This window comes from Lytechinus variegatus, chromosome 3 (genome assembly GCF_018143015.1).
Source record: "Lytechinus variegatus isolate NC3 chromosome 3, Lvar_3.0, whole genome shotgun sequence".
Classification (NCBI taxonomy): Eukaryota; Metazoa; Echinodermata; class Echinoidea; order Temnopleuroida; family Toxopneustidae; genus Lytechinus; species Lytechinus variegatus.
In genome coordinates this window covers 38,925,898-38,938,084 of record NC_054742.1, presented here as the reverse complement: position 1 = coordinate 38,938,084, position 12,187 = coordinate 38,925,898, and the positions used below count along the sequence as shown (strand labels likewise).

Here is a 12,187-nt window from a genome sequence, read left to right as displayed (position 1 = left end):
GTAATAACCCAATGCCTGATTGAAGGGATTGAATATATATCTACATGTATTGCTGCATTCACATTTGTATAGAAATCTCAAATGATACTAGATTACACTGTTCAGACAAGCATGTTTCATATTAAGTTTAAACCCTAATTACATAGTCCTCAGGTAGGACTTATAGCCATAGGTCACCTAGTTCATTGTTTATGCATACAAATCTTATCATATCATAAATTATCAACCAACTAAAACAAAAAAACGCTACATGCAGAGTTATTTAACTCCTTACACTTACTGCAAGTTAAACAAGACATTCTATCTAAAATGTATTAAACAAATCAAAGCAATCATATAAATTTACTTAGTATAACTAGATACCAATTTGATATAGTGTGGTTAGAAATCGAATCAAGCCGTCTCATATTTTTATATTCTAAACCACAGAGACATGCAATGAATTTAAATATACAAAAGAAAATTAATAGTGTATTCATATCTAAAGAAGAAAGCAGAAACATTGAGTGCATCAGTTTTTTAGTTTTTAAAGATTTAGGACTTTGATACCCTCAGCTCCTACACAATAAACGGTCAATCAGAGATATCTATTAAACTGAAGAAAACTCATATTGCACAAGCTTCAATTCTTGAAAAATAAACATGAGCTATAGTACATGTATAAACAAACATGTAGAGGCTACAAATAAAAGATGTCATTCATACAGCATAGAATCCATTTTTTTTCACACAATGTTAATATCAGTATTTTTCATGATAAATAATCATAATATCAATTACACAAGTAATATAAAAATCTATATTTTGCTTAATAAAACTGACAGTAAACAAATAATACTCAGAGTTACTTTTCAATGAACTAATGCTAAAGTTAGAAAAAGAAAGAACAAAAGCCAATAGTAACCATAATCACACAAGAATTTTTAATCATTACTATAAACTACTAGAGAATGAATAAATTGTTCAGAATTTGAAAATATGAAATGGCAAGAAATTTCTAACATATAGTGATATAAAATTGTGGACCAATAGCACTCATACGTTTATTATTAAAAACAAAGTTTCGAGCAAAAGATATTTGAGTATTGATTTAAATGCATCTTGTAGGAGCATTATTCATCTAAAGTTTTTGCTTATTTCTTTACATGAGTAAATTCTTAATAACTCACTCTGCACTACCAGACATTCAAGTGTATTGACAATTGACAACACTTGGAAATCCCCGAGCAAGAATGAGTTATATGTTTACGTGCTTTTCTTGGCGTCACACTATCAGTGCTTTTCCACTTGGCACCAGAGTCTGCTGCGATGATCAACAAATCTTTATCTATTGCCATATGCCCACACGCTTGAGCCTCAAGCTCTCTTTCTCTTACCTCCCTACAATTAGGCACACACGGTGAGCTTAAAGAAGCACAACAAAACCATCTTATGTGACCAAATGCATTTGAAAAAGTGTGCGTCACTGCACAACCCAAGTCACTCCATCCATTATAATGTCAACATTACCGACTGTGTTTAGAATCTACATGTTGGGTTGTTTGAGGTTGTCCGTATATCTACAGCGACGTCAGTGGAGCAATATTTGTAGTCAAACACAGAGGATACAACATGTTTTAACCTGGCAGCAATCATGTTCCGGTCAGTGGGTATAACGAACATGGAACAATGCTCCAGGTGGAAAGTATCATCACAAAAGGGGAATCCACCTCATTTCTTTATGCAAAAAAATCAATCAAAAGTGATTTTTTGAAATACACAAGAATATTACCCCAAAACATGTATCATAATGCAACAGGTCATTAATCATTCTATGCAAACATTCAAATAAGGGTTATTTTGTTGACAAAAAAATCTATCAATGAAAACATTTCAAATATTAGATTTGTTCTGTGCTTATCCAAGATCAAATTTTATCAAACAGTATTATCAAACCTGAAGCTTGATAACTTTGAGTACCCTCATAGTTGAAGAATACAGATCTAGACAACATTTTGCAAATTACAGAATTGATCACTAAATTAATTGTTTTTCAATAAAAAAATCTTGGGTAAAAAAAAATCTTCAGCTATAATTCATTCCCTTTTTAATAGAAAGTCCATCCATGAAATTCATATGCAGGAAAACAACTGCTGGCTTTCAAGTATACTACTTTGATCAAGCCATCTGAGGAGTGAGAAAGTGCAGGAGTGACAGGAGCTATTTGACCGGCCCAGTAACCCTGAGCCCTCCTCCTGTTTTAATTTGAGCAGCAGACCTAAGCCACAAAGGCCGGTCCCAGCCAGATGATATTACCATACTCCATACATCATGCATGACCTGGTAAGATATGCCTTGAAACTAGACTGGCCTGGCTTGGCTTGGCCTAGTGGTATAAAATAGCCTTGATCTAAATCACTGCAAGCAACATGTCTATCCTGTATCTCACATAGGTATTGACGTGACACATGCTGGATGCATTTCTACTTAGAAACTCATCTTTGCCTCTCAGACTGCATCAATTTAACTCTATGTTCTAAATAAAGCCCAGTGATGCTCTCGCCACTCATCTCAATTATTTTCATCATGTTTAATGAATTTTCCTTTATCTTTCTACCAAATACAATTTTACAAGAATGAGAGTCAAAAGTACCGTAACAGGGCTGTAATCATTAAATCCTTGAATAGAATAATGTAAGCACATTATGATAAATTGCATCAAAAGAGATAAATGGGGAAAAAATACTTTGATGTTCCGTCAATGACTTTCAGTGTGTTTTATCATTATTACCTGTAAGGGAGCTATCTAGATTACAGCGACCTTTAGAACTAAGTGATGTATACTAAATTAGCTTTAGGCACAAGGTGAACATCTACCTAACCCACATTTAAAAAAAAAAAACAGAAAATTCTTAACCATTATTGTACCAACTAAGAAAAATATTTTCAAAATCACAAAATTGAAAAAAAAAATGGCTTTGATCATTTATGTCTGAATTACCACTATCTTAAAGAAAACTTTTTATTAAATCTGAGATCCTCGCCACTAGCATAATTAGTAAGCTTAAATTCCACCAATATAGTGACATCAAAATTGATTTTGTTTTACATATATCATAAAATTCGTCATTGCACAGTATACAATCCAGCTGTATTGCAGGGTAATTTACGACAGAACAATCTATTACAATTTTAATCTAAAAAAAAGGAAATCTTTCTCAATCTAGCCTAAGTATTCATTATCAACATAACTTTCAGAAGAGTGGACAAAGCAAACTTTAGAAAACTATGACTTTATCGTTGGCAGAGCAATGGAGTACAGAAAAGAAATGGTATCTCAATATTATTAGACATATACTGTGTATCCGGGGTGCTAACATGTACATCATAACTTCCAACTTCAAACTACAGAAGTCTTCTATATCTAGGCCTGCATGTACATTGGTTTCAAATTGTAGAATCTATAATGCATATCATATTCTTAAATTAAAACGAGTCTTTTAGTGAAAACAAGTTTTAAAAATGTAATGTTCAGTTAGTCATTTACCAAAAATCTCAATTTTTATTGATGCACTTTAAATCACTAAAAGTAGTAGTAGTAGTAGTAGTAGTAGTAGTAGTAGTAGTAGTAGTAGTAGTAGTAGTAGTAGTAGTAGTATAGTAGTAGTACAGTAGTAGTAGTAGTAGTAGTAGTAGTAGTAGTAGTAGTAGTAGTAGTAGTAGTAGTAGTAGTAGTAGTAGTAGTAGGAGAATTAAGTAGTAGTAGTAGTAGTAGTAGTAGTAGTAGTAGTAGTAGTAGTAGTAGTAGTAGTAGTAGTAGTAGTAGTAGTAGTAGTAATAGTAGTATACACTCTTATCCTTTATGATTTAGTTCAAATTCTCAAAGGGTCTAATTTTAAATATCTAGATGGTGGTATCAAATCTGTAATTTTCACCAAATTTAAGCCAAGTATTCTGCTGGCAACTATTAACATCTGAATTTAGAGTGTCTACTTATTGTTAATAAGCAGAGAAATAAGTTGCTTTTAAATCTCGTCAGATTTTCAAACATGGTCATCAAATATAATCATTGCAAATCTACTGTACATAAATCTAGACATAGTGCTCTATACAACGTGGTGTTAATTTGGAGAAAGAAAAGTATGATTCTGTTCACTTAGAAAACCTGTGGTCTGCCAGGGAATTCTGTCCTATAAAGCCAGGAAAGTAATTATACAGGTTCATGCATGCACAGCTTGGCATATTGCACACAATAAATCTGACTAGAGTTCGAACGCGGCAGGAAGAGGTTGCTTAGCAACTGTATCTTCTTTTTTAATACGTTCCAGAGTACAATGTTCTTGGTAAGAAGAGAGCATGGCTTAATGAACGAGACTGCATGCAATGCATCTACACCGCATTTCATACACACACACAGAGTCCTTTTAATAATCCACACACACAACAGGTTTAATAAAAGTTGCCCTCGGTTGGCACACAGCTCTCTAATTCATAAACATATCTACAAGTATCTTCATTGAAGTAATGCACTAATCAAAATTAGAAATCAGAAAATCAAAGTATAAGAGGTAATGGACAATCACTCCCAAATTCCTTGGTGTGTTATTTCCCTCTCTCCTCTCTCTCTCTAATCATATAAAGAAGGCAACAAGTTTAAATCAAATGCTCGTGCTTTATTTTGTTATTTCTGCTGGCGTTTGCTCTTTAATTTAATAGCACCCTTCCATTATAAGGCACATATGCAATTTGGCTTATACATTTATGATTGAATACCAGATAAAAAAAAATCAGATTAATTTACTATGCTATGGGGTTTAATAAGATCCATTAATTGTAAGGGTTAAAGATATTTGATGTTTTATTACATATACATATTATGATCCATTTTATAATGCCATAGTCATTTTTATTCTTTAGAGACATAATATAGATTTGTACTTACATCTTGATCCTTATGCAGACAATAAGCAGCATAAAGTTTATCTCAGTCTGTAACCAAGACTATAGATGGCATCACATGACCCATAGAGGAGTGTATTAGGTTCTTCCAGCTCAATAACCAAGAGAAGCCTTGTGCCATTCGACAGGAAATTATTTACACCAAGAGCATTAATAGATGAGCACGGATGTGATGTTGACACTACTTGGCTCCCATAGGGGCCCCTGTACATCATCATCGATAATACTCAAGAAATCATCACTATAAATCTCGGTCTAAGCCACACTGCATCTCTCTATTGCATAATATTACACATGAGAGACGTGATCCTTTAATACTCAGCCTGCTGGTTCAATATTTGAAAATAATGGAAATATTTGGAAAGAAGCTTGGGTCATGTGTATAAAGGCTACTATTCGCATTATGCCACTGACCTTTTATACGTCACAATGGACAATAGGAATGGTGCATTGCGATGCATCATATGTCACAATAGTGCCAATGATGAGTATAAAATGTGTTATCTATCTCAAGTGCTGATAGCGCATGAATGACATGTTACTGATACAATCTATCACATGTGATGAAAAGGTATGAATAACATGACACTTTCCCTTTTTTTAATTGTTAGAACATTCTAATTGGATAGTTGACTCTTTTCTCTTTATTTTGTTATGCTTATCAGAACATTTTTAATAAAAAAGGCCCATCCCCCTTCCCCCTTGTTAATCCTAGATCTGCCATTGTCACTGATGATGCTTTATCTGACACAAGTGGTGATGATGTCTGAGAGTGCACTTTGTAAAAAAAATGAGCTTGCATACACTTTGTAAAACTGAAAAGAATTTTAGGCTTATTGTAGAGATGAAAAAATCATATGCATCAAGAGATGTTAAAATGTGTTAATACAAATAAATATAAAGTAATGATCTGCCTTGCTTTTATTTCAAAATGAAAGTTTAAAATGAAAATAACAGACTCAGATACAGCTAGCTGCAGTATGTACATGGACTCAATGCCTCATTAGTGAATTCCCTAGATACATAAAATTGTATTCCAATTTTGAAGGGTTGATCCCTTTAATTTGCACATATGCAATGACAATCGATAAAAGCTCATTTCATGGGCAATGGGGTTCACAGCTCTATCTTTGCAGACCGCACTACATGCGCAACATCCTCAATCAATACCGATTCATAGAATACATATATGCCTACCAAGCAGCTAGCTAGTCTATTGAGTGTGCATGGTAGTATGAGTCAAGCCTGTAATTAGCAATGGACGACTTTCTGACCAATTTCATTTGGTCATACCCATGGACTCATTAACAGTTGCACACGGCCTGGTGTTATATTGGCAAATTAACAGTTTTTATTTTCTTCCATGGTTTATTTGCTTTGTGGGTTGAAAGGCAAAGATAAATTCTTACATTCATGGTAATGGATTTGCATCTCCCTTGCTGGCCTAAAAAAATAAATTGTGTTTTTTGGCAATATCTTCATAAAATATACTTTCACATGTATACTAGTCAAGACATAAAAAATGTGTCTTTAGAATGATTTCATGCCAAAAAAATATTGCATAGATAAATGCAGAGTAGTATTGTCTCTTAATTGATTTTTTTAATTATGAAAATGCTAGTTGGAATTGGGAAGGTACTTATCCCAGAGACAAGCTGTTTTCAGAAGAGAATCATATGACGTCCTTATCTAAAAAGATGAATAGGACGGTGGTTTTTGCATCTAAATGCTTTTCATAGGACATACACTTTTTTCAAAACAATGATAATTACACAATTCAAAAGTAAAACATTGTTTTGAAATATGTCCTACACGAATTATTCATGTGTGTCTAAAAACATGTGTTGTATAGCAAGGATGTTTTATTACACAAAATATCTCACACTTCTGAAGGCAGAATACTGTATATTTAAGGCCTATCTGCTAGTTGAATATACAAAAAATTGTTTCTACAGGAATAGTTTTCACTGAAACTGTTTGTATTAATACCAAAATACAACATACATGATTTTCATTTGCCAAATTAGCCAGACATTAATTAAATATTTGACAAAGATTTTTCTCTGCAGACTCTACATGAACCATTACCTCTTTAAAATTTTGAAAAACAAAATAACTTGAGGTACATTTAAAGTTAACAAACACTGCATGGAAAATCATAAAATAATGCAATATGGATTAAAATCTGAAAAAAACTTCATTTGCAATGATTCAACATATAGTTTCCTGTAAGGTATAAACTCCCCAAAAATATTCTTACCATATTATAATATTATTTTCAATAATGTCTTCCACCAAAAGAAAAAAAGAAATCACCCTCCAGATTTTCCCTGTTATTCTGTACAGTCCAATACACAATGCACTTTAAATCTAAAAGGCCAAACACAGCGCATCGAGTTGCTATAATTCAGGCATTACAAAGATTAAAAGCCAATAAAAGCTGGCTAAGTTGTGCCTTGGACAAGTGGAGAAACAGCAGGCAGGATCTACGAAGTAACTTAACACCATGGAATGCCTGTAAATACCAAGCATAGTCCATGTCTGCTGACTGGTGTGGTATAGGAGGAGAGCAAGGGGAAGGGTTTACGCTGATAACTATATTGATACATCTACACTGTATTACATGTGTGTACAAAGCTTGTATGCTATCATGAGTGGAATCTTATAGAGCTTGCACTGGTATTTGATAATTGGGAAAGAAGAAGAAAGACATAAGAAAAGTTCAGGATCTTAACCTGTCGTTTTCCCCCTATAACCTGCGGATAATAAAATATGACTAAAAGATACACAATCTGGATATACCCTTATATGGAAATGTGTAGAGCATTGACGTTCATCCCCAGCGAGTTAAAAGTTGAAATGAAAAGACTTTTTATGAATTCATTCCAAAAATGTAGTCTTAGGACATACCTCTTTAAAGTAAGAATTTGAGCACATATGTCACCACTAAAAAGGCTTATATTTTTTTTTTTCAAATCAAGTGAAACATGAAAAGGTAACATATTTTTGTTTATTTTAATGACCAAGAGTGCAGATTTTTTTTCAAAAATGTAGAAGAGTTGTTACATGTATGTCTGAAAATCAATACTACTGGCGCTAAATATTGGGATCAACATGGGTATTAATATTGGAACACTACTATCATGTAACTCAATAAAATTGATTTAGTGTCAGATCTCAACCAATGAAATGCACGTTGCTTGCTTGGATTTGTTTGCCATTCACTTGTGTGCATCTTTATCATTCTTACATGTCAGCTTCTTCATAACAAATGTGTACTACCCTATAGAATTGGGTGTGTTATTTTACTCTAACTGTGGTGTGCTTTTCTTTTCTTTAAGTTTAAGAACTAAATGCATTTATAGAGAAACAAAGCAAAGTAAAAATGAGAACCATTGCAGACTTTTGACTAAAGATATCTATGAATTCAGGAATACTTATATATTGTACTTTATTTCGATTCTTGTCAAGGGATGGACAAGACATCATTATCCCAGTTACTAGATTCTAGATTCCCAGCACACTATTTCTGCTCTTTATTGACTCCCTGGGGCGCATTTCAAGTGCTAATCTCAAATTGCAAAGCATAAAGAATTAATTTCTGATTAATACAATGATTTGTTGCAGCTATGTTATGGTGGGACCCGTCTTATAAAGGAGTGTGATCGATTCCATCAAGCTCAACTATGAAAACGCAGCAGGGATCTCTCTATAAACAAGAATGCTGCTGCTGATGATGATGATGATGATGATGATGATGATGTTGATGATGATGATGATGACGATGATGATGATGATGATGAACCAAAACATTGAATATTCATATTTGTCATATAGTTTGAAGGGGATAATTCAAAAGGGGACATGCATTCGAGATGTTATCCCTGGATTTAAATAGTGTAGATCAATCACAATTCTTTGTATGACAGGGTCCTGTAGAAACAGGGATAATAATCATGGGTCAATGGATGATTGAAGAAGATAATGGGGTGCATTTTATAGCCAAAGTTGACACATGCATCAAGTGGAAGTGAAGGTATGCAGCTACTTTGTTGCTTGCTCTCCTCATGTAGATCTTCCATCCTTTGGCTCAGATTACAGCCAAATGTTTTAAAAGAATAAATGATTCAGCAATTATTGAAGGATTCAAGCAGATCTTGTAATTTTTGGAAACTCATCTATTGTTGTCATGCACCTTAGAAATAGAATTACAGTGAGCAAGGGGCTGAAAATGAAAGGTTAGTACTTTCTTTCTTTTACATAAATTAAAATTTTTTGAAAAGGATATTTCCACTCCACAATGCTGATACACATCCTTCGCATCGGATTGTCTAAGGTAAGACAGAAGAGAGACCTTGGGGGCCGCGTGGGCACCCCAATGTGCTGCTTCTTCTTGCCATATTGGTTCCGTTTGCGATTCATGCTGTTCACAGTATTGGCAGCAGCTAAGGCTTGAACCCAAGCATTACTGAGGGGCTGTTCTGCGAGGGGCACTGTCTGGTCCTGGTCTGAACCAGGTGGTTTATCTGCAGCGTTGTTGCTGGGGGTTGTGGTAGTTGTTGCAGCAGCAGCACCAGCTGGGGTGGTACTTCCGCCGCCGGCAGCTGCTGGGGGCCTGGTTTCAGGACCAGTGCGAGACAGAGGAACGGTCCCAGTAACGTAGGTACCGCTACTGCCAGTCCCTGCCGAAGCAGCATTATTGAACGGACCTGTGTAAAAGAACAACATGAAATTAGAGAGAATTAAGTAGCGAGTGTAAATCAAATTGGAAATATATCAACTAGAACAAATGTGATTTTCTACATTTCAAAGACATCTTAATTTTATCTGATTCAATCTCATTTTCAAATTTAATATTTTTTATATAAAAAAACATACAAACATACAAATGATTATAATTACCTAAATAATATCAATTGCACAAATCTGATAGATAGAATGTAATTTGCATTAAATGAGCATTTAAGCTTTAATATTTGCTCAGCATATCAACAAAAATAAAAAATTGTTCTCTATCCAGAATTAAAATATCAACAGGTGAAAGTAATACCTCGTCACTAAGCAATCTTGAAGCATAAATCAGAAAGCTGACATTTTTTCTGTTGCTCATTCACTGCCTGGAAGATTTTCTTTTCTGCAATTGATTCATGGATTTCATATTTTTCTTGCATTAAAACAGCAAATAAATCATGTAGGGTTTATAAATGAACCATTATTTTGTAATGATATTGTTTCCAATTTTGATCTAAACATTCAGTTGAGTGTTGATTTTCAATATTTACATCAAATCATTTAGCATCAACATACAGAACATAATTACAGTTATTACAAAAATGTTGAACAATAAATGTATAAATTGAGAAAAATTAACATCTTAAGTTTAGTAGAAAAGGAAGTGAAAGGTGGCAAATGAGGAGCTTTAAAGGTAAAGCATAGCTATAGAATTGATGCCTCCCAGTTGGTGATATGATAACAAAACCATGTTATGCAACAATCTATTGGTTTGTTAATACTGTTTGTAAACTTTCATACAGTATGTTACACGTCATTATTCATAGCATCATGGCTATCCTCACAATCGATATCAATACAATAAATAAGTCTCTTGATACAGGTGACTAGCGAGCATCCCATATTGAAATTTTCCAGGTGCTTACTTTTAAAGGTCATCAACTCAAACAGGATCAACATGTTTATTATCTTTGTTAGATAGCAACTCATTATGAAAACCTAAAGCATTCACCCTCACAGTGTTGTTATTATTAATTCTTTGTTCCATCAAAGGATGATAAGTAATGTAGCCTCATATTGTGCCACTGTATTTAAAAAAATGAGTGTTGCATTGCACTAATCCATGTGGCAGGACACTGTGCAAAAGAGCATGTCCACATTTATAGATCAAATTGGTTTTCTTAAAAACAATTGATAGTTTGAGAGCAAATTCCAAACTCTAATCCATCTTTAAAAGCTGCAATCAATCAAGTAAATTTTTTGTAATTACTTCACAGATCTTGCAAGCTCAGCTATCCATCCATTATAATTTTATTTTCTTTCTTTTTTGGTATAATTCATCGACTACTCTTTACAAAATAAATTCACACCTTTCTATCATGCATTGTATTCAACATACAAGTATTCATTTCTTGTTAACATTTCTTGGAAAAAGTCTGAATTTTTTTTTTTTTAGTAAACAAATACATGTAAAGAGATATTCCAATCATTATTTAAGTCTGTTTTATGCATTTTGATCTTCTGAAAATGGTTTTAAGCCAACAGATATTTAGTTCAAATGATGTTTCTGTAAAATATATTGTTTTCCAATGTATATGGTATGTGTTTTATGAGCTGGGATATTCTAAATTTCAGCTGAACAGAAAAAAAATCTGACATTAAAGTTAGCTTGTTTCAATTGTGTTTACTCCATAATGGAATGCTTTTTGTTTCATGATTTAAAACAAAGGTCAAATAAATTTAAATGAGCTTGTTGTATTGATTATATATATATCAATGCTTTCTATAACTGTACATCACATTGAATTGAACCATCACATACAGAACTCTCATGATCAGACCGCAGGTATTCCTGGTAATCATATGACCACAAATAACCCTTTTCCTAAATCTAATTTAAACAGCGACCACCAGTCATAAATTCAACATCTTAAAAAATTGAGCAAGATGGAAAAAAAACAGTGACAGATAAAGGCAACAGGCATTTGTATGTTCATACACTGAAATGTATCTCCCAGATTCAAAACTTTGGTATAATGGTGAATACAATATTTTTTAATTTATGTTAATGTTCATGTATCAACATACAAAAAATAAGTATTTCTTAATAAAATTAAGCATTTACAATCAAAATGCCAAGGAAACTGCCTCGCGTTATGCCCAAACAAGATGATTTGCTGATTCATAGTTTAAACAGAATGAGTGCAGCTGCTCATAGGAACACAAAGCATCTAAGGCTTTGTCCATTGGATAATGAATTCATTAGTGGTTTTTCCATCTAATTCTAAATGATGTTGTATACACTACAAAATAGAGCTCTTCTTTTGTCCAGGTAGTTATCAGCTTTACTAAGGGTACATTCAATCAAATTAGAATCACAAATCAAAATGAAAACACAAAAGAAATCTGGGATAGCATATTTGGGATGGTATATAGAATCACAAATATTTCCTCTTTATAACGCCTGCCAACCATGGCCCGAATTCACAAAGATGGTTTTGAAAACCCCTGGTTGAAT

General features: G+C 33.4%; 1 protein-coding gene across 12 annotated transcripts in view; it reads right to left on the bottom strand.

The window, feature by feature from the left end:
• The window catches only part of LOC121410978 (voltage-dependent L-type calcium channel subunit alpha-1D-like), a 142,071-nt gene that overhangs the window by 126,719 nt on the left and 3,165 nt on the right, over positions 1 to 12,187 (bottom strand). For all 12 annotated transcript variants that reach the window (XM_041603408.1, XM_041603411.1, XM_041603399.1 and 9 more), the window contains exon 2: positions 9,227 to 9,647. In XM_041603408.1, the coding sequence (XP_041459342.1) occupies positions 9,227 to 9,647 (421 nt within the window). The remainder of the gene's footprint in view (positions 1 to 9,226; positions 9,648 to 12,187) is intronic.